The sequence below is a fragment of the Vicugna pacos genome, chromosome 19 (genome assembly GCF_048564905.1).
Source record: "Vicugna pacos chromosome 19, VicPac4, whole genome shotgun sequence".
In the NCBI taxonomy this organism is placed as follows: Eukaryota; Metazoa; Chordata; class Mammalia; order Artiodactyla; family Camelidae; genus Vicugna; species Vicugna pacos.
Window position 1 is genome coordinate 20132748 of NC_133005.1, and position 23968 is coordinate 20156715.

General features: G+C 40.1%; 1 protein-coding gene across 4 annotated transcripts in view; it reads left to right on the forward strand.

The window, feature by feature from the left end:
- Positions 1–23968, forward strand: part of SLC23A2 (solute carrier family 23 member 2) — a 111624-nt gene that overhangs the window by 24115 nt on the left and 63541 nt on the right. For 3 of the 4 annotated variants that reach the window (XM_072943851.1, XM_072943853.1, XM_072943854.1), the window contains one exon: positions 21075–21336. In XM_072943851.1, coding sequence (XP_072799952.1) covers positions 21229–21336 — 108 coding nt within the window. In that variant the 5' untranslated portion in view covers positions 21075–21228. Of the gene's footprint in view, positions 1–11838; positions 11905–21074; positions 21337–23968 lie in introns of all 4 variants that reach the window. The other variant, XM_072943852.1, reaches the window with a different exon arrangement.

Genomic DNA, 23968 nt, shown 5'->3' on the forward strand with positions numbered 1-23968 from the left:
TATGCTCTTTTGGATTTCTCACATTTTTCACAAGAAAGCTTACACATGATTATATTCCTACCAGCAGTACAGTGAAATTCACATTAAAATAAAAAAGGAATCCTGACAATGTTAGGAATTCTTACAGCCAAGTGGACTACTTTTAAGTGTGTGTGGCTAAGGTGTCCTAAAGCCAGTATGCCACAGATCCTGCCTTTCTGACCCAGTGACTCTGGATAAAATTTTGGGTATAGCCTTCATACTCTGAAATCTTGTATTTTGCTAGTACAAACTTAGGAACCAAAAAGATTCTGAAAAATATGGATTCCTCACAGAATGAACTCAAGGTTAGCATAAAGTTGGATAAAGAAGGATACTTGGTATAGATTGTGGTCATTGCTTTGAAGGTATGGGTTGTGATCATTGCTTTGGAGGGAACAGGGAGGTGAGCAGCTTGATTTGGATTTTGTGGGATTTGGAAAGGATTTGCTGAGGAATTGATCAGTTAAACAGAGATCTGAATTATGAATAGGACTTCCCCAGATGTTACTGCTTCCAGGCAATGAGAATAGCTGGCTCTGTTCTCTGGCCTTAATCCAGCAATGCCTGTCAGTTTTGGAGTTTACACCAATCTGTGATGCCACCCTCCGTTTACTTTTTTGCCATCATCTACCAACTTCTTGGCCATTATGTGCCTTAGATGTTGGCTGCTGGCTTGCTATGTTTCTTTCCACTGTGTCTTCAAACATCATCTCCAAGTTGTTGGCTCACCCAGCCTCCGAACCTCGCTCTCCCTCCACATTGTCTTTCTTTAGGGAGTTCCAGTTCACTTCAGCTCTCCCGGGCCTCGTCATCTTCCAGATGCCACTTAAGAACCTTGATCCTGGAGAGCCTCTCCTCGGCACACATTCTGTCCTCCTCGCTCTCGTTTGTCCTCCAGTGGTCCCTGTTCCTTGGGCACTGCAATGTTTGTTCTCTGGCTTCCTCTTGCCTCCCTCACCCTTCTCACCTGCTGTGGACTCCAGGGAGTCTCGGGACTGTCATCTCACCAACATCTTGATTTTCTCACTCTCTGAACTGGTCCCGTAACTTGTCAGCTTTCCTGGCACAGTCTTACTTAATTTTTCTGTGTTTTTTGTTAGTTGCACTCTGCTGGAGAGAAATCAGATAACAAGGTGACATTTCCTTTTACATATCTTTACATATATAAGTTTTGGGCGCAGCTAGATCCTTGACACACCCCCTCCTCCTTTATGTCAGTCATTTTATTCATCCTTTTCCCAAATCTCTCCACCATGACCTCCATGTCTTAGTTCATTAGGAAAATAACTCATCAGATAAGTGCTCCCTCAACTTCCTGCCTCACTGAGCGTTGAGTAATAGTGACTATCTGTATACATCTCTAGCCACTTTATTCCACAGAGGAGATGAGGCAATCACCACAGATGGTTCATGTGGGCCTGTTGTAACAGATTCTAAAAGTTTTCCAGGAAAACTGCTGTTGCTCCCTTTTGGTGGACTCAGAACTTCTGATCTCTGGTTTATTGGGAGATGTTTGTGTTTTACAGAAGACAGGACTTTAGAAGTGGCACAGCCCTTGGAGAGGGGTGGATCAGAATCACCTCCCAAGGTGGCAGAGCTCATTCATGGCACAGGCTGGGCTGGAATCTCCACCAGTGGCCTTTCTTTATCCAAAGTAAAAATATAGATTCTTTTCTGCCTTGGTGGGAGGGTGGGGATGGGATTGGAGGTAAAGAGGACATCAGATTTCTTTGTAATTGAACAAAGAAGATAATGGCTGTACATGGCACAAAATTCAAAAGGTCCATGAAGACAGATGTGGAAAGTAAGTTTCTCTCTTACTGGATTCCAGTTCCCCCTATGGAGGCAACCGCTTTTACCAGTTTTTATGTTTATTTTGTGTATACGTCTAGAGGTCATCTTTGTTAAAATTTTGCTTTTAATTGGGAAATTTCAAATACAAAGAAGTGAAAAAATAAATCCTCATATGTCAGATACCCAGGTATAATAAGTCTAAACATGTTGTCTTTGCTTTAGGTTTTTTTTTTTTTAATAAGAAAACATTTAAAATACTCTTTGTATCCTTTGCTAATTTTATCTTTCTCCCTCTCACTCCTGGAGGTAACTTTGCAGTCCACATTTTTACTTTTGTATTACATCTTTCTGTATCTGTAAGCCCACATACAGTATTGACTGCATGATTTAAAACCTTGAATAAAAGATCTCAGGTAGATGTGTTCTGCAGCCTACTTGCTCATTCAAGTATGTTTTCAAGTCATGTTGACCCAAATGGCTAGAGTGCATTTGTTTTAACTGCTCTATTTTATTCCACTGTTTAAACATACCAGTACTTATTTTCATATTCTCCTATTGATGTGTTGGTTGTGTACTGTTTAAACAGGGTGGAGTGTGCTGAGAAGTGGCATTGCTGAATCATAGTGCACACACATCTTCACCCTGTCACCAAATTGTTCTCCCAAGTATTTGAACCAGTTTACATTTCCAGCAACAGTGGAAACTTTCCTGTTTATCTGCAGTCTTATCAACACTTGGTATTAAACTCTTCTATTCCTGCATTATCCGATAGGTGTGAAATGATATCTCTAAAATCGCATATGCCATGGTTTATCTATTGACTAAAGGTTTGGGCTATTGTAAATAAAGCCACTATAAATATTAATGTATAGGTTTTTTGGAATAAAAGTTGTCATTTCTCTGGGTAGATAGCCAGGAGAATATTGCTGGGTCTTAGGGTAAGTGTTTTAACTATATAAGAAATGGCCAATTTTTTTTTCAAAAGTGGTTGTGCCGTTTTACCAACCCACCAGGAGTGTGTGAAAGTTCCAGTTGTTTTGTGTCCTTATTGGCACTTAACTATCCTAGCAGTTTTTTAAAAAAATATGAATGTTACTTTTTTTTAACCCAAAGAATTAAATTTAAAAACAGATTATATTTTTAAATGATTTAAAGTAATTGATTTTTGCCTTCTTTGGTCTTGCATGATCTTTTTTTCCTCTTTAATTTAGAATCAGAGCATTATGTTAGGGTAACCAAGTAATGATAAAGAAATGGTATAGTGCTGCATAACATTTGCAGGCTACTGCTAGAAAGTTTGGTAAATGTGTCTTTCTTGCTGCTGTCAGAAGAGTTCATATGGTTATAGAATCTTTAATTTACTGATTGGTGTTTTTTTGGTTTTATTTCTGGAAAATATGTATTAAAACTTTACAGTCAAGGGCATTGAGTTCCCATTTTAATGACATCATCCACCTACTTGTGTAAAACCTCCCCCCAACCCCTGTCTTTGAATAAGATTCAACTTGAGGATGCTTGTTCCATTACTAAAGTCAAAAGTAGAAAAACCACAGATGTAGGCCAACACTTTTGTTTTACAGAGCAAGACATTTGGGCCCACAGGATAATGACTTCCCTGCACTTACACGCATGCGCGGTCTCCTGTGTGGGCTTCGGATCCTCAGTTGGTGCCGTTTTCCCACTGCCCCTTATGTTCTACTTCAAGGTGCTGACCAGGAAACAACGTAATGTGAATCTTGAGCATGAAGGATGCCACATCTTAAGACACAATGGAATTAGTTTGAGATTTGAATAAGCTTGTTTTTGACTTTTTTTGCCAAATAATTCTGGTTTGTGTTGTCAACACACATTCCAGGTTTTGCTTTGAGATTATAAATGAAAAGGCCAGCCTTTAAGTGTCTGCCGGAGAAGCCAACATGATAGGTTAGTCAACAGTCAAGGTTAACAGTGAATTTATTCATCTCACAACATGTTTACTCTTTATTGTGATCCTTTCATATGGTTTCTCTGAAGGAAAATAATACTCAGCCAGGTTTGAAATATGTACTGATAGGTAACTGATTTCTTTTTGAAAATTTAGTAACCTAGGTTATTCCAGATGTGTTGTCTTGCCACATTTTCTCTCTACATGTGTGTGTTTTTGTGTGTGTATGTGTGTTTTTACGTTATGATTTTGGCTGTTCTGAAATACCCAAATATGAAATAGCTTCTTTCTTAGATAATCCGGCTCTTTTTTTCTTACAGTTTGACTGTCCCTAGAGTATTGATTCATTCACATGCTCAAAGATGGTTCCTGCAGCCAGTGGGAAGAAGAAAGGGAGAGGGCATGTTTACTCCCACTCTTATCCCATTTACCAAAACATTGTCACATGGCTACATTTAGCTGCAAGGGAGGCTGGGAAATGTTGCCTGAATTTAGCTGGTTGTGTGCTCAGCTTAAAATCAGAACTTTTTTTCCCCCCACAGCTATTGTCTCTATTTTATTTTATTTTTAAAATTTATTACTTTTTAATTTTTTAAATTGAAGTATAGTTAGTTTACACTGTTGTGTTAATTTCTGGTGTACAGCATAGTGGTTCAGTTATATATATTCCCTTTCATATTCTTTTTCATTATAGGCTATTACAAGGTATTGAATATAGTTCCCTGTGCTATACAGTGGGACCTTGCTGTTTATCTATTTTATATATTCAACGCCTTTTTAAAAAAAGTTTACTTATTAATTGACAGAGGACTCACACCTGGTGGTCTCTGACACTTCTAATGAAATAGACAAGTTGCCATATGAATCAAAACAATACATAGTCAGAAATAAGTTGGATTTTAGTTGTCTACTAAATTTTCCAAAATATTTAAAAAAATTTTATATTTTATAATTTATCTTAACCAATTGCCATTTAAATGTTGTAAACTAGAGGGTGCTGTTAGTCAACACATTTGCTTTCAGTGTTTAGAGACATTCCCCCCATCTCCAGCCCCCAGGCCTTATTACAGGATCGGAGTAGTTTTTGTCCAGTTGATGATTCTTAATCTCCTTTGTTGTCTTTTTTTTTCTTTTTTCCTTTTTCTTTTTCTTTTTTTTTTTTTTGGTACATATATTTTTATTGAAGTATAGTCAGTTTACAATGTTGTGTCAATTTCTGGTGTACAACATAATGCTTCAGTCATACATGAACATACATGTATTTGTTTTCATGTTCTTTTTCACCATAAGTTACTACAAGATATTGAATATAGTTCCCTGTGCCATACAAGTATGAACTTGTTTATCCTTTGTTGTTTTACTCAGTTATACAACAGTAGGGGCAGTGAAATGTAGGTATGTAACATTTCTTTGGAAAGGCAGAAGTTGATAAGTTTAAAAAAAAAGTTTAGATCTCGTCCTTAAAGAGAAAATATAAATCAGAGATTACATCAATCAAATTAGATATTTTCAAAAACATAATTATTTCTGAAGAATTAAACATTTTTTTTCAGTATTTGGTCAAGTAGATATATGTTAAAAAAAAAAAGTATTTGGCCGAGTTTAGCTTCTTGGTTGTTTTGCCTAATTTTTTGTCCTATATTTACTAACCTTGTATTGATGCCAACAATTGAGCTACTACTAATTTTGCCTCCTAGTACATTGGAAAGGGCAAAACTAAATCTTAAATCAGGTGAACACAGAGTGAAAATTTGAATCCCACCTTGCAGAGATAAGCACTGAAAACTGCTTGGTGCATCGTCCTTTGCTTTCTTAGCACTCTTGCACGTGTGTGTATACAATAGGTAGGCACATCCATTACCTGTGAATAATTCTTTTGTCTTCCCTTTTCCATTATTTGAACTTTAAAATCTTTTTCTTGCTGTGTGCGTTAGAACTTCCAGAATGATCTTCTGTAATGGAAGCCATATCACTTTCTTCTGTTTTTTGGCTTTAATGTGCTCTTTCCGGGTTTTTCAGAGTTTAAATATCTTTTTGGCTTTTGGGATGAGATAGGGATACTTTTGGAGGACATTTTTCTTTTGCGTCAGAATGTGCAAGGGGTTTCATTTGAAAATGGATGCTGAGCTTTATCAGATGCCTCTTTGGTTTCTGGTTTTCCATTTGGATCTTAGGGTTTTTCTTCCTTCTACCTGTTGATGTGAGTTGTAATACTAACTTTTTTCCTTCTCTTGTGCTTGATCAAGTTTGGAATCAGCGTTATGCTAGATTTCTAAAATCACTGACAAGCTTTCCATCCTCTCGCAGTGCTCTGGGAGCTGTCTGATCAGCATAGGAATGAACTCGTCCTTAGTGCTTGGAGACGTTTGCCTGGGAAGCCTCCTGGGCCCTGTGCATTTTTGAATGCAAGGTGTCTATCTGCCTTGGTCTTAAGAGGCTTGTTTAAGAGCCCTCTTGGATGTATTTATCAAATTTATCAATTTTGTTGCTTATTTCGTAGCTATTTTTCCCTCTCCCTCTTTTTAAAAAATTTTCTTTAGAGCATTTTGTTGCTTATTCTTTCTTAATTGCAAGGGTATTTTTAACACTCTCAATTTCACCTTTGATATAACAGGTAGTTGGGAGAAAGGCTGAAATTTTTGAAGTTGTTAAACTTTCTTGGTTGATAATTACTTTTTTAATCTCTTTTTGACGTTATGATCCAGCAGTGAGAAATGTTCCTTTTCTTGTGGGAGCTGATATTTTCATTTCACATGGTGCTCGATTTTCACTAATACTCTTTAGCCATTGAAAAATAAAGCTCTATTTTCTGTGGGGTGCAAAGTTTGATACTTACTATGTTAGCCTTATTCACTATGTTGGTCGGATTCTCTAATCAATGCAAAATAAGATTAACATGGAGATCAAGCTTTTGCTCATTACCCCTGTACACTTTTGCTACCTGTCTTCTTGGAGATAGATATGTTTATAAAGTGTTGGTCATTTTCTATGTTGCTAACCATTATGGGCCTTATTTCATTGAAAATGTTAAGAACATAAAAATTGGCATAATATTTCTATTGTGAATTTTGTAATTTAGTGATATAAAATGACCCTCTTTTCCCCTTTTAATACTTTCTGGCATGAATTCCATTGCATCTGACATTTAAAAATAATAAAGCAGCATTAATGTTGCTTTATTTTGGTTTCACTGTTTAAAGTCCGTCGTAGGCATTTTTTTTTGATGACACCTGAGATTTTTAATTGAATGGATTTAATTTACAGATTCAGTTTTAGTCTGCAGTCTGTTTCATATTCTAATAGTAGTTTCCTTTAAGTAAAAAAATTTAAAAAATACACAAAACACCTTTCACCAGTTGTCGTAGCTAAGATCTAATCCATTCCTGTCTGGGAGAGGGCTTTAGCATCTTCTCGTTTCCTGTGTTCGATCTTTATTAACATGCTCTTGTTTACTCTGCTTTGTTGTTTTTAATTACATTGTTAACATTACATAGCATATGCTTAGAGAATAATTTGATGTATGCACTCAGTTTTATAACTGGGTTTATGTCCTGATCTTGATGGTTTTGGCATACATTATTAGCGGTCCTGTTTATTAGTGGCTTCTCTGAATTTTGCCTCTGTGTGGTTGGAATATAGCCTCAGGCTTTGCTTTTTTTCTTTCTCAGTCCATGCATATATGAAATGACAGGTTTTGGCTTTTTTACACAAAGGGCAACTTGTTTGGTTATAAAATTCTTTGGGAAAACCTTTCAGTTCTCTATAGATCTGCATTTTCTATTGACTTCTGGCGTTTAATGTTGCCTTATAAAATCCTGGGGCTAATCTTAATTATTGCTACTATTTAAGTAAACCAAACATTTTCCCCTTCTCTCTGGATGTTCCTATGACCTTTTTTCATCCTGTGGTTAAATTATTTTGCTAGGATATGTGCAGGTTATTTTCTTCTGATTTTGTGTGAATCATGTGCCCATCTCGGTACTCAGATTTTTCTTACTCTCGGAATTAGTTGTTTCTTATTCTATATCTTTTGTATATTTGAGTCTGTTTCATTGTTCTTTTAAAAAAGGTTTTATTGATAAAATGACTATAACTCAATAAAAAATGTTTAAAAAGAAAGGTTTTATTGAGCTAAAAATCACATACCTTAAAGTTCTCCCTTTAAAATATACAGTTCAATGGCTTCTTTCTAGTGAATCATCAGACTTTTGCAACCATCACCACAATCAAGTTTTAGAAATTTTCTTCATCCCACAAAGAAATCTCAAACCCATTAATTGTCACTCCCTGTTTGCATCCCCTGTTTCTGCCCCACCCCCAGGCAACCACTAATCTACTTTCTGTTTCTATAGATTTGCCTATTCTGGACATTTGATATAAATGGAATCCTACAGCATGACTGGCTTCTTTGTTTTTTTGTTTTTAAGTCCAGTTAAGAAGCACTGGATTATTCCTGTCCTGACTTTGTTCCTTGGTTTTTTTTTCTTCCATGGTTGTCTCTGAACTGTGATTGCCTTTCTGGACTTTTCTTGTCTCTAGCAGTTTCTCAAGTCTTTCAGTTTTCTGTTTTCTGCAGTTTCACTTCTCTTTATTGCTTCTAAGCTAATTTTGTACTTTTTGTTTCCTCACGATTCTTCCCTACCCCAGCTTGTTGTCTCTTGGTTTCAGTCCATTTTCTTCAGGTCTCTGATTCTGTTTCCTTTTTTGATATGCAGCTGCCTCTTTTTGTTTTTTATTCTTTTCTCCTTTGTTCCAAATTGAAGCTTTTTTTGGTTCCTGCAGTAGAATCTTTTTGAGGTTTGGATCTTCTCAGAACATCCTGAGTACAGTTCTTGTATTCAGGATACAGGAACTGAAATATTTTTTCCATAGACCACACACTGGGTTTTTTGTCTTAGCTCAGGTTGAAGCAAGGGACTATCTGGTCATGTTGATCTGGTGGGTCGGGTGTGTCACGTGTGACCTGTGTTCTGGGCACCCATGGTTGTCAGTCTTGCCCCTGAACAGTGAAAGTGCTTGGCTTCCAGCCTTCTCCCCAGCTTCTGCTATGGCTTCTCCCCTAATCAAGTGACATCTTCCTCTTACGTTCACTACTGATTTCCTTAAGATTGTTCGTGAATAAGTAATACTTAGAGCTGTTTTCTTCCAGGAGTTGTCCTGGTTCTCCTTTTGCATTTATCTCAGGCTTCCATCTTCCAGGATGTGCTTAGAAGCCCCTTCTGCCTGGCTGTTTTCTCATCCAAGTCTCGTGGTTCCTGTCTGGACTTGGAAGGTGCAGGCTGGTGTTGGAGGAGATGGAGGCAGGCATTTGTCCTCTCACAACACATACCTAAGAGGCATTCAGGGCTGGAAAGGACAAAGTCTGACTGTAGGTGCAGCTTCTTCCCTCTTACTGTTACTAGATTGTCAGAGTGTGTTTGCCTTCTTCTGTGTATTCACGAGCACTTCCACTGCCCATGGGGGCCTCTTCTGCTGGGTCTGCACCCCAGGTGCCTCGTCCAGTTGGGTTCCAGTAATTAGCTCTCAACGTCACAGTTATTGTTGGCTTTGCCTGTCATTTAATGAAGAAATCATACCTTCAGATCTGTTTCTAGTCTCTCAAGGTCTTTGAGCTTTGAAAACAGTTGTCTTTGGGCCCCTGATTGGGGAAATGAAAAATTACCAGGGAGTAAAATTAATCTCCCTTTTTACTGAGTGAAAGCGATGTGGGTGGACTTGTTCCTCTGAACGGAAGGGTTTGGGAAGATAGGTTTTAATTTTCCTCATTTATGTGGGTTTGAGAAATGTAATCCCAGAAGCTGCTTGGTTTCCACAATAGAATATCCAGCCTGCCAAATAGAAAGCTGCTACAGATTGGTGGTAAACAGCCCATTCTAGAGGCATGCAGTAACCGTTTGTAACCAGGCGGTGGCTGTTGTATAATACAAAATAAATAGCTTTTCTGACTAGGTCATGTGGTTATACAATTTTCATGAGCCTGTGTGGATTATAAAAGCTGAAATTCCTTCTGCACCTAAAGTGTCTCATGCTGAGCATCAGGACGATCCCAGCCTCACAGGGATCCCAGCACAGAATTGGTAGGTGGGGCACTGATGATGGAGTATTTGGGGGGATAGGGTAAGATTTCAGTCTGCAGGTAAAGATGGTTTCTTGGTACATATGCTTTGCTGTGGGGAATTAGTATCTCTGTATCTGTGTGCACCTAGGTTTATGTGTGTCTGTCTCAGTGTGCATGCATCTCTGTGTAGGCTCCTGTCTGTTACCATGTGTCTGTTTTTTTGTTGTTGTTGTCTTGCTTTTTGTTTTGTTTCTTTTTTTTTTTTTTCAAATATGTGGCTGTGTGTACATCTGTGGGTGAAGAGCGTATGGCTCAACTTTACTCAGCTGGGTTATCAGAAAATCTCCAGTCTCTCTCAGTGATGTCAGACATATTTAAGTATTAATAACAGAACATTAACATTTATGCGACTCTTAGAAGGCAGTGCCTTTTATTAAATATGTGAAACCGACAATAAAAACCTGATCCAGATTCAATGTTTTTCAGGTGTCCATTTACCTTATTCTTTGGGTAAGATCCAGTCCTGGGACTTCCACGGCCCTTGTTTATATTTTCTTTTAGACAGAATTTTAGGGGTTCAAGGAAAAGTAAGTACATGAACAACAAGGAACATAGATTAGACAAACTTCATGGAAAGCTGGAGTCTCTGTTATAGCTGAATGTATCTATTTTTTAATCCTTTTAAGGTTTTGGGGATGTAAAAATGTCAGGTTCAGACACTGAAAAAGGCAGTACATCTGTACAATAGTATTCTAAGTAATTGTAGTCTCTGTATTGAATAAACATGTTTTTCTTTTTATGGATTAGGAGGAACACGCTCCTTTGCAGGGAAAAAAAATTTATATATATAACGTACTCACAGGTATAGGATGTTTATTAAAGGTCAGGGAAAAGGCTCGCATTTATTGAAGGTCATGGAAAAGCTATTTTGGTCACTGTGTACTTGGTGTTAACCTGGAGAGGAATTACAGTGTCCCAGCCCCAGATAATTTCTGTGCAATGTCGGCAAACCCACTTTTCAGGCACTAGGTAATCCATCAGGATGGGAGAGATTTTAGAACCCCCTTTTTTATCTTGGGAAAGTCTGTGGGGAGAAGGAGACAGAACTCTTGGTAAGCTGGACTAGGGGGCAGCAGAGGTGGGGTGGGGAGAAAAAAGAAGAGATTGCAGAGGAGATTTGCAAATGGGAGTTCTTCCAGACTATAGGAGAAGAGCAGGTGGTTGAGAGAACTAAGAAACTGCCAAAATCCAGTCAAACTGAGCAGGTATCACAGGTAGTTAGGACAGTAGGGACAGGTGAAGCTCAACCTCTTTCTGCAGGCTAGAGAAAAAAGTTGGTTTTGGCATTTGGGGCAGAGGAAGGATGAGAACATTCCAAAGAGGAATGGTGTGGTCTGAAGATCAATTCAGGGAGAGAGCTGATGAGTCCATTTGAGCTTGAGGCATTGAAATGGTCCTCCCAGCACACGTGCAGTGCCTTCTCAGATCAAGTCTCTGAAAGAGACTGAACGGGTCTCTTCTGAAAGAGACTGAAAAACAGGCAGAGCATGTTTTTAACATCTTCCATTTCATTTTATCAGTTTATGCATTTCACTTTATGCTCCAAAAATATTAGTGTTCAATTAGGAATAATCTTCCCCACCCACCTCACTCCATGGATGTTTCCGGAATATTTGCTACATTTAATCCAGTGGCTTTGAGTCCTCTCTGGCCCACTGTTGAGGACCCCAACTCCATTTTTAGATGATTTCTAAGTAGACCAGCAGCATTTGCTTAAGGGCCCTTTTCTTCCCTCTTCTGAGCAGAGGGTTGCCATGGGCACCTCATAGGCCTTGGGGCTGTGGCTACTCACACTTTGCGTCCTGAGTGTCTCAGCAGGTGGTTTCTGAGATGGAACCTGGCAATTTCTGGCTCTGCTTTAGAAATCCAGGTTTTATCTGACTTTTTAAAACTTCTCTTCTTAAGAGAACAAGTGGGCAACCCGATGTCAACTGAAAAAAGTGCACAACCTAAAAGTTGAGCATTATGTTTTATTTGGCAGATTTTCTAAGGACTTCAAGCTCAGGAGACAGCCTCTCAGACTGCTCTAAGGGACTGCTCTGAAGAGGTAAGGGAGGAACCGAAATATGTAGGAGTTTTGCAACAAAGACCTGGTAGTTGGAACATCAGAAGATTACTGTTAATTAAAAAAAAAAGCCAGACATCTCAAGTTAAGGAATTTAGTGCTTTTCTGTGTATGAAAAGTTGCAAGAGTCTGGGCTCATTGAAATCATTACTTTGATATGCACCTTTGCTTTCTGGGGCCCTGTATCCTGTTCTTTCCCATCCTGAGACCCCTGTGAGTGCACATTTGGGGACGGCTACAGTGGCTGAGGGCTTGGCAGAGGGCAGCTGGTTTGTGTCCACCTGAGTTCCCTCAGGGCTCACTGTAGTGGCTTGATGGCTGCGACATCCTTTGTTTACCGATGTGGCAGGCAACATTTTCCATTCACACCAAAGACAGTGGCAGAAGCTGACACAGCTCTTTGGAGTGCAACAGAGATTTTCTTGATCGCAGTCACCCAGGTGGTTTGGTTTTGGGCTCTGATAGATTTTAAAGAAAGATCATTCTGAGGCCACGATTCTGGGTACTCTCTCCATCATTGTGATAGTTTATTATCAGTGTCATCGTCTCGTACTTTGGCATGAATATGTTAGTTTAAGCTCAGTAAATAAAACCTGATTTAAATTGGGCACTTGAAATATGCCTTTTGCGAGGGAGGGTATAGCTCAGTGGTAGTTCATTGGTTGTGCTTAGCATGCACAAGGTCCTGGGTTCAATCCCCAGTACCTCCATTAAAAAATAATAATAAATAAAAAACCTAATTACCTCCCCCTCACCAAAAAAAAAAAAAAAAGGAAAAAAAAAAGAAGAAATATGCCTTTTATGTCACTGGGCAGAGCTTTAGGTTACATTAGCGACCTTTAGGCTCTTTTTTTTTTTAAAATGTTGTGGGGGAGGTAATTAGGTTCATTTTATTTATTTATTTTTAGAGGAGATACTGGGAATTGAACCCAGGACCTCGTGCATGCTAAGCATGCACTCTGCCTCTTGAGCTACACCCTCCCCCCTAGGCTCTTTTTGACTGACCCACAGTACTGAGCATTTTACCTTGAAACTCTGAATTACACTTATATTGTGAGATGTGCTCCAAATTTTTTTATTCTGTTAAATTTCATTGTTTTACACATTCTAGCTGACATCCTAAGTCGATATCATGGCCCACTAGTGGGTATTTGTTGGGGAACATGGTGGGCCACTGCGCGTGCGGTAAAAGAATTTACCAGAGACAAAGGAAAGTTTAAGGAAGAAAGAAAAGTTTGATACCTGCTATAGGCAACAGCTGGCTGCACAGACCAGAGCTGCCTGTGTGAGCATCGGGGTGAATGTGTGGGGTCTTTTATTGGGGGGAAGGGTCACGTGAGGGCTGCATAATCAGTTCATACGCAGGTACTTGATTGGTTGTAAGTGAGGTGAGACTTACTAGGGGCTACTATGAATAATGGGATTTATGAGGCAACGAGGCCTGTCCCCCTTGGTATTGTGAGATTAGCCATTTCCTGGGAGCAGTTAGTTTTGTTAGGGTTAACACAAGTCAAGGGAAGGTGCTTTTATCTTGCAGAAATGCAGGTATGCGGAGGGTCCTGAAGTGGGGAGTGGGGGTTAAGGATGCCGGTCAGCACCAGGCACATGGAGAGCCCAGGATGGGGTGTTTTATGAAATTCACGGAGCGCAAGCTGGCTCCACATTCCCAGAGAGCGCCAGCCGGCCCCGCAGTAGTGACGTGCAGTTTAAAAACTAAGAGCAAAGGTTCTTAGAGTGTTTTGGAAAAGGCTGTAGGATGATTGGGTTTTTTTTAGTTACACCCTGTGAGCATAACTGTAATCACAAGATCAAATAATCACTTCTTACAGGTTCACTTCATTACTGCTTAAGTGTAAGGATCCTAACTAGCTAGGATCAGCGTTAGATTTGTAAATTCCCTAAAGCAAGACTATGTTTTAGGCAGCCATTTCAATCATTTTATTTAAAGGAGGTTGATCACATACAAGTTGAGAATATTTGTTCCAATAATCTTTCTTTTGACTTGAAATAAAAGCGTTTAGGTCAAATGTTAGCATTTAACAGAATTTAATGGAGCTGCCACAGTTCAACTATAATCCTCTAATAATGGGATTTAAGCGGAGAGCCACAGATTGGCTTTTAAAATGTGCTTTATCATTGAACCTGGCAGGCTCTGAAAGTTCTTGGGTATATCGTGGGAAGGACGAAACAACCACTTGTCAAGCTGGGGTTTCCTTACCCCCCAGTTTTCCTTCTGGTCATATACTCTTACCTGTCGAGATAGGTTTCTGCCAGTGGAAAAAATAGCTTTATCCCACCCAGGTTGCCCATCCAAAGGTGTTTATCTGAGGACTACTAGTATCAGAACATTTGCGCATTTGTTAAAAATGCAGATTCCCAGGTTCCAGTACAGGTCTGTGGAATCAGAATTTGGGAGAGGGGACATTTTTTTAAGTTGGTGGGATCATGGGAGTTAAAATTTGTTTTGTTTCTAAAATCAGTTTTACTGAGGTATAATTCACATACAATAAGTGGATATACATACAAATGGAGCCACCAGAACCATAGCCAAGGAACCTGTCACTCCACAGGTTCCTTCCTCCGCCTTTGGACACCCTCCTTCCCGTATTTGCTGCTTTAGGTCACCCCTGGCTGCTTCCTGCCACCATAGGTTAGTTTTCCTTGTGAGGAATCAGGTAGCATCTTGTGTCTGGCTTCTTTCACTCTATGTAGCGTCTGTGCGATTTCTGCATGTTGTCAGGTACAGCGGTTTCTTCCTTTTAATTGCTGAGTATTCCTTTGTATGGGCCCCCGTGGTTTGTTTATCCATTTGCCTGTTGATGAGTTTGGGGCTATTATAATAATAAAAACAGCTTGGAGCATTTTTCTGCAAGTATTTGTGTGAAAGAAATCTGCGTATTGAATAAGATTCCCAGTTGAGTCTTAGGCACGTAAACCACCAAATCTCATTCTCTCTATTCTTTTTTTTCTTATTCTCTATCACTTTGGAGAACTGTAGGTTTTTGTGTCTAGATCAGATGGATTTGCCAGGCAGTTACGTTTTTAATATAGTATTCATTCAACGCCATCTATTTGGGGTAAATGAGTATCTCATAAACATTTTTTGAGTTCTGTGCTAAGAACTAGACTATTAAGATGAAATGTCCACAGGGGGTTACTGTCCTTTAGAGGACTCTCAGTGATTAATTCACTCAGCCGATGAAGTGCTTTGTATGTTGTGTGCCGGGGACTGCGAGGTGCTGATGATGGGAGGACATGTTTTCTTAGGATCTGGTTGCGCTTCCAAGAGACACAAAAGATCTTGGTATTCCACTCCAGGAGCAGCTCAGCCCTTGAATCCTCTGTTTAGATAGTACCATCATACTTTGGACATGGTAAGCCGCAGTTGAAAGAGTTGACACTGATTCCTGGACAGGAGAGAAATGGTCAGATAAAAAAATTAAGTGCCAAAGAAGTGATCACTGACTGAACAGCTGATGAAATAAGTACTAATTAAAAGACATTATTCTGCATGATTATTGGTGGCTGGAGGGCTATTGAAAATTTTGTTGAAGATCTGAGTGTTCTTCTTTTCTATTTACTCACAGCAGAGTTCCCCAAATCGCTGTTCTCCCACTGTGTCAGGCTTACATTTAGTGTGGTTGATTTTTTTTTTTTTGAGTCTGTTATGATTTCTTGCTTTCTCTAAGGTAGTGATTTTTTAACTCTTACTGCAGGGGAGCTTTATGATGCTCTGGCTGGACAGTCCTATTCAACAGACTCTCTGGGCTGGGGACCCAGGCAATAGTATTTTTAAAATTATTTAGTCATTTACTTACTTATATTGAAGTATAGTTGATTCAGAATGCTGTGTTAGTTCCTGGTGTACAGCAAAGGGATTCCGTTATGCATATTCTTTTCCCTTGTAGTTTATTATAAGATACTGAATGTAGTTCCCTGTGGTACACATGAGGACCTTGTTGTTTATCTATTTTATATATAGTAGCTTGTCTCTGCTTATCCCAAACTCCTAATTTATCCCTCCCTGACTCCCTTTCCTCCTTAGTAACCATAAGATTGTTTTGTATGTCTGTGAATCTGTTTCTGTTTTGTAAATAAGTTCATTTGTGTTATATTTTGGATTCCACATAGAAGTGATATCATATGGTATTTGTCTGTATCATTCTGACTTAACCTCACTTCAGTATAATAATCTCTGGATTTATTTGTGTTGCTGCAAATGGCATTATTTCATTCTTTTTTTATGGCTGAGTAGTATCCCATTGTGTATATATTTACAACATCTTCATCCATTCGTCTGCTGTTGGACATTTAGGTTGCTTCCATGTCTTGACTATTTTTTTAAATGTTTGTGGCTATTTTTGCTTATTCTTCCACAGGAATTTTAGCAAGCCCCCTTTTTCCCCTCTTAAGGTATTAATTGATTTTTATTAAATTTATTTGTATCATGTTTATAGGAAAATGAGTATCTTTACAGTAGCTCTCTTATCCAAGAATATAGTTTGTTTTTCTCTAGTTATTCAAATCTCTCTTACGGCCCTCAGTAATAGTTTTATAGTTTTACTCATAAAGATCATGTACTTTTTCTGTTAAATTTATTAAATATTTAATGCTGTTAATGCCCTTCTAAATAGAATTCTTTCATCCTCTTATCTTTAGGGTGAGCAGACTTTTCTGTGATATCTTAGGTTTTGTGGGCCAGATGGCCTCTGTCAGATATTATTCTTCCTCAGTATTATTTACAACCCTTTAAAAATGTGAGAACGATTCATGGCTGGGGACCATACCAAACCAGGCCAGGCAGGGACTTGCCAGCTTCTGATCGAGCTGCTCATTGCTGGCATCTGGAAAGTGTTTGAGTCATCAGAGAAGGAGCTCTGCTCATGTGTTTGTACCCAGCCATCTACACATAGATTCTCTCCAATTTTCTCATCTCTTAATATGGTCATAGTTTGGTATTTTCCTTTCAAACACTTCCCCTCATCTCTCTCTGTCAGTTGGACGATAGCAGTGATGACGCCAGCCGGGCTCGTCCTTGACATTCATGTGTTTATTGTATCACAGATGTGTTTGATGTTGGCTGTTAATTTCCTTTTCCAAGATTAGGTCAGAGTATTAAGCAAGCACGACTGCTATATTGTATGAGGTACCTTTATTTTTTTTTAAGTATCACTTATTCATTCCACAAATTTTGGGGAGCCTTTAATACAGGTGTTAAGTTCAGCACTGAGGAGACTGCCTCTTGTTCTGCACCTCTCTGGCTGATGAGGAAGACAGTATCTTGCTGTATCATAACCATCTTTATGGTTCCCAGATGCCATGATGAAGTGGTGATAAAAGGCAGCACTGATTGTGAGCTACCCCAAGGGAGACGGGTGAGGTAAAGGGTGCCTATTTTGGAGGGACAGCATTTGGCGGGACCCATCACCTTCCAGGTACTGAAAGGTGGACACTACAGCACAGTAGGGCCAAGTTTCACATTGGACGTCATGGTGGGCCTGTAGCCCGTAGCCCTTTCTTAAAGAATTTGGATGTCATTCTCCGGTGAATTAGGATGCCATCAAAGGGCCGGTAGTCTCTGCAGTGTGGCTGTGCCGGCTGCCGTAGGGCCGTCGAGATGGAATATGAAAAATGAGACAAGAGGTCGTTGTGCTGCTGAAAAGATGACGGCTTGTGCTGTGGAGAGGCCAGAAGTACCCAGATTTGGGAGTTCCTGGTCTGAGGAGGGCGGGCTTTTTGGGCCTTGAAAATCACAAGGAGGGCCAAAAACACAGCAAGTCAGGTGGAGACGGTGCTTAAGGCCCCTGACCTGGACATAGGGTCGCTTGGGTGGGGGGGTTTGGCTGTAAACAGAGGACAGTTTTGTCTTGTTTGTATAAACAGTTAGGTCAGGAATAGTGATTAAAGTGTGAATTCTGCTTCACTGCTTATAACTGTGGGTCCTTTGGTAAGTTCCTTAACTTCTCTGAAGCTCAGTTTCCACTTGTGTGTATTTAGCATGCAAATCAAATAGTGCTGGGGTTGCTAGAGAGAAATCATTGCCATTTATACAGGGAGAGGTAAGAGATGTGTCTGGCACACATAGGCACTTAGCTGGAAAACTGCTGTCATTGCTGTTGTTTCTCATTATTATTGAAACTGATCTTTTGTCCCTCAGCCCCTCCTTTCCCCTTGTCCTGTGGTCAGGGGCAAGATAACAGTGGCCTTGTTTATTCTCTTTCTTTCAAAAGGAGTAGGAAGAGGGGGTAATTGGGTACTGTGGTTGGGCGAGCTTTCCCTGGTTCAGTTTCCCTGGGAGATTTTGCCTTTTATTTAACACAAATCCTGTCACAGACCCTAAACTCTACCTCCCCACCCTGCTTTTATCTTTTCCTGCATTTGTCTCTTGGCCTTGGCACTTCCCCGCACAGAAGCTCAGCTGTGTGGGTGAAATGCTTAGGTTTCAGACTGGTGCGTGGTTTCTGGCCTTGAGGCTGTCTTCATTGCTCTTGAGTACTTGCTCTGCCGTTCTGGCACTTTCAAGGATACATTTCAGTCTTCAGTGTTCACTGTCCTCTCCCCTCCTTCTCTTCTTTTCCCATTTGTCCACCCTTCTTAGGCTTTATAACCCTCTCCCCCAAAGCCTTTCTCAGAGCTTCCTGCCCTGCCCTTTCTTTGGCCTCAAAAGCCTTTGTGCTCACTTGGGTCTATGTCTTAAGGACGTTCCAGCTGTTCTGTAAGAGACAGGCAGAGGGTCCTCCTCAGTACAGCTTGTGAGGGTCAGTTAAACCCCCCTACCTCCGGTAGGGAAATGAGTACAGAGTACTCGATGAAAAGTGATCTTGTCAGGATAGGATTTGTCCACCTTTGTTCCTGGCTAGGGGGGCAGCGGGGAGGATTGGCTGCTGCCATGTCTGAAACACAAAAATAAAGTTAATCTAGGAGAATAAATGTTTCTACATTAAAGTCCTAACCGTGTTCCCTCATGTTAACATAGGTAAGTGTGGGTTTGGAAGCTCTGTTGGCGTGCTGATGGCGATGGGGCTGGATGAGGGACAGAGAGCTTTTTGGTCCCTCTGAATGTGGCTGTATGACAAATGGTCTTGTAAAAAAAATCTAACAGTATTTCACTGTCCTCTTTGCCTGTCCTATCTTCTGGAAAACATATGCTCCTGGGCAGCGTAAAAGTCTTCAGACAGATTTTATATTTAGGGATGTTTGTTGTCACACTGTGTGTGTGTGTGTGTGTGTGTGTGTATTATTTTTTTTTCCCCCAGATCTTGGGCAGCTGATGGATGGTAGTGGCTAAATCACAATGTAGATGATTGATGGATTTGATTACATAAAAATGAAAACAATTCTAAAAGATCATTCACAAAATTCATGAGCAAACAAAAAGTTGAGATATTTACATCAAATATAACAAAGAATGACTGTCTGTCCTGTGCATTGTAGGATGCTGAGCAGTGCTCCTGGCCTCACCTATTAGATACTTGGAGCTCTTCCTCAGTTGTGATGACCAAAAAAATGCCTTCCAGGCATTGCCAGCTGTCCCCGGGAGAAAAGTCCACTCCTGGTTGAGAGCCACTGCTTTACAGAGATGTGGATGTAATATGAATAAGAATGCAGAACGTGCACGAATGTTTAGACCAAAAGAGCCACCTCAAAAAACTGACGTGTGTACCTATCTCGAGCCCACTGAGGCAGCATGATGTTCTGGCAGCTCTTTCTCATATTGTTTCTTTTTACTCTCTAACTATTGAACTCTCAAATTTTGTGTAATTCTTCCTTTTCATATTTGTTTGTATTTCACTTTTTTTCCCTGGCTCATCTAAATATTTGCTGAATGAAAAGTATCCCTAAGAGGCCTCCTCGAAGTTTTCCTGCTTGTCTTTCCAAACTTCTTGAAGGTCTGCCTTCACACTTGCAGGACAGCTTGTCCGGGTTATTCATTCTCTGTGGGAAATTAATTGGTGCTAAGATGTGACATCATTCTCATCTGAGTGCCAGTGAGTGTTCTCTGTCCCTTCTCACTCCTACCTGCTTATGGTAGTTTTTCTTTATCATAAAAATGCAGGCACACCTAGGCGCGTTTTATTGTGCCCATCCTGGTCGGGATCCTTGGTGCCCTCTCATTTTTCAAGTCACATTCTCCAATTGCTTGTTCATCTTCAGGTGGATCACTTTTATTGTTCAAGTCCTGTTTCTGTTGTTTGAAATTGAGTTTTTAAATTTCTTCTGCTTCACTGAACCTTAGCCTCATGGGACTGTTTCAGTGGCTTCTTGCTTTTGAGTTTTACTTGGATTTTCTCTTAGTTTAGAGAATTGTACAGATTCTCTGAGAATCTCCGAGCATGTCAGGTCTATCTTGGGTCGATAGTTTTGATCCTCCTGCCCCTTTTTATCCCTTGCCGTTTTACTTCCCCCTCACCCCCTTTTTAGGGGAAGTAAATTTCTTCTTTAGGTTTATGTTGTCATTTGATTTGATACTGAGTGCTTTGGCTCTTTTTGTATTTGGCATTCTAGCCCATGTGAAGCTCACCTTGCCACCTTCCTAGAATTCTGTGTGGCTGTTTAATCCTAGGTTGGTTTTATCTTCTCTTTTTTATGCTTGGGGTGTCTTTCTGGCCTTTAATTGGGTACCTATAGGGAATTCAGAATTATTTTAATATCCATACAGCCACAGTAAATTGGCTACAGCTTTTCTGTCTAGTATGAGCGCCACTAAGCACAAGTGGCTATTTACATTTAACTTTGATACAATTAAAGATTCAGTTTCTCTATTGCACTAGTCACATGTCAAGTGCTCAGTAGCCTGTGACTAGTGATGACCGTAACGGACAAGGCAGACATAGAAAATTTCCATCATTGCAGAAAATTCTGTTTCGATCATGCCGGGCTGATGAATGTCAGAGAAATCCCTATGCTGTGTTTTCTTCTTCCTGGGATTCTGATGTTTTTGGTGGTCCAGCTTAGTGGTCCCTCTCTCCAGATTCAGGATCTGAGTGACTATAAATGAAGGTGGAAAGAGACTTTAAAAGTGTAATGAAGTAATGAGTTTTTTGATGTTTGGGTATAACTTGCACACTGACTTCTCTGTGCAGGCAGCACGGTGTGTGTTTGTCTTGTGCTGTTTGTGTGTTTGACATGATTGCTGCTTTCTCTTTTTCTAGGTGCTAAGAGATGGCGCTTGTGGGGCTCATCTCTGCCTGAGAATCGGGCGCTCCAGGCCCTGGAAGAGCCAGCTCTGATCCTGGGCTCCTCGCTCAAACAAGCCTTAACTTTCAGCCACTCCAGTCCATCGGCCAAACTGCTCATTTTGTCTTAATGATGGGTATTGGTAAGAACACTACGTCCAAATCCATGGAGGCTGGAAGTTCAACTGAAGGCAAATATGAAGATGAAGCGAAGCACCCCGCTTTCTTTACTCTTCCGGTAACAGCGTTTCTTGTCTTCCTTTCTTCTTCAGTCTCTCTCAAGTAGTTTCTGTATTGAGTAGGATTAGCTTCAATACTCCTGTTTTCTGTGGAGGTTAAGGCATCCGAGAACCACATGCTTTCCACATGAGATCGTCTTTGGGAACCCTCCTGGCTGGCAGTGGTTTTGGCGCACTCTGTGCCCAGAGTCAGCTGATGGGATTAGCGCCTAGAAGGAAGCAGGCTGTACTCGAACATGGTAAAACTGGCCAGGTGCTTGCTATATCCTGGAGGATGTTGAAGGCTTAATTTTATCTCCAAAAAATGTGTTCTTATGACATAAACTGTGATCTGACTTCAGACTTGTATTTCAAGGTGGGAGGATGAATGAATGACATTGTTTGGAACCCAAATGTCCATGCCTTGTCTTATGGCAGCAGCATCTAAAGTAGAGGTATTTTTCCTGGACAAGCGGTATCAGTCAGATAAGGCTGATTAAACACATTCATTATAGTCAATAATATTTTTCCAGATGTAGGATTATGACTTGATGTGTATAAAGTTACCTAGAGTGTTGGTTTAAAAAAAAAAAAGAGAGAAAAGCTCTATAGTGAGGGCTTACCTCAAGGTGTTTTTCCCTTAATATTGAAAATGAGGTTACTGTCCAGAATGCCATTCTAGGATTCCTTAAAACATGGTCCTGGAATTTGCCTCCCTGCAGCATCACGCAGTAAGAAAGATGTGGAGCACAGCATCTTTAAGTACACTGGTTGACCTGATTCGCATTCACATTTTGATTTTTACTCTGTGAATTCAGAGAGAATGTCCCAGTGATTTTACAACTGGCATTACTATTTTCTTTCTTTCTGTAAAGTCAAAGTTTGAATTTTCTGTCATATTGAAGGCTTAAGATTGAAGGCACAGATTTTTCTAGAGGAGGGGCCAAGTCTTTTTTTCAAGTTGCAATTAGATCACCTTTGAAAAGTGGAAAGGAAGGTTTCACACCTGGGTATGCACGTGTCTCTCCCATGGCATTTGCCCAGCAGACCATTCACCCTCACCCTCCTCCACCGGAGAGACAAAAGCTTGACTGCTCCTTGGCTGCCTGCCTGCCCTGTCTTTATGGTCTAGAGTTTTAGGCTTATTTTAGCCTTCAGATTGTGATACTGTACAGGTAGCTGTTACATTCACCAGCCTGTGTTTCCAGTTTTCATATCCACTGTTGTTTCTTGCATCCTTTTCATTCCCTCTTTGTTCCCTTTTTTTTTTTTAACTATAACAAGGGTCTGTGAATGTTCACTGCCTTTGTCTTTGCACATCTGAAAATAACTGTACTTTGCTCTCAACTCTTGAGTGAACTTCGGTTCATTACAGACGAGAGCCTCCCAGCTTGTTTCCATTTTCCTAACTGCTTTCTCATGATTTGTGTATCTTTTTCTAATGCTACCCTCTGAATGGATCCCGCAGTGTTATTTTCTGGTTTACGTATTCTTTGTGTGCAGTCATGTGTTTGTGTTGAATTTTTATTGCAATGATTATAATTCTCATTTCTAAAATTTCTGTCTATTTTTGGTTCTTAACTTATTGTATCTATATGTTCATTTAAATTATTGAGGACCCTAATGTACTTATTTTAAAGTATTTTCCAGTTGTTCTATTTTCATCTGGTGTGAAAACCTCTTGTTTCTCTTTTGATTTTCTTCTCTCTCCCTGCCACCCCCCACTTCTCTCTGTAGTTTTGCATTTTCCTTTCCTGAGTCCAGCCCAGAAGCTGGTCTTACGGTAGAGATCTCTCCTCCCCTGGTGGTGCATACCATGACACAAAGGAGTGAGGAGACCTGCTGGCTCCTGAGCACTGAACCTGGTTCTGGTCTCTGCCTTGTGTGGGGGGCCCTGTGTCCCTGTTTCCCTGCTGGAGCCAAGCGCTTCCTAACTGAGGTCTCCCAGGCTCAGAGCCTTGGGGGTCCCAGTGTCAGCCCAGTCATTGCTTTACGTTGCTTGTATTCTGAATCATTTTTCTGTTTTTAGCCTTGCCTATCTGGGGGCTTTCCCAGCTCCAGTGTTAGTTAGGGATAGGGCTGGGAAGGAGTGTACCTCAAAGCATTAATTTCCAGCTCCATCTTCACCAGGAGTCCCTGCAAGTACATGGGAGCTGGGAATGTGGACATAATATGTAGTTAGACATAAATATAATGTGAATAGAAGGTGAATTTAACACTAGAGCAGTTTCACTAGGGATGTTATAGAATTTTTACCCTAGTCTTGGGCTATAACACTAAGCATTAAAAAGGGAGAAGAAAAAGAGGAATAGTAGAGTTGGAATCAGGGGATTGAGCCACTAGGGGGAAAGAAAAATACCAAGGTTCGAGGCTGTAAAGGTCAGCACGTGAACCATCAGGATGACTTAGAACAGGGATGCCAAGAAGTTTATTACCATGAACTCCCTCAGACCTTACGAGAAAGGAGGAGGTGAAATAAAAGGAGGGGAAAAGAGGAAAACAAAAGCTTATCAAGAATGTTTATAAAGAAATAGTTCACATGATGGAATGTGGGGTTGTAGAAAGTTTGGTTAGAAAATATTTTTAATATAATAAAAATGGAAACAGTATACTGCCCACATTTGATCACCAGTGAAATTGCTAGCCTAAGAA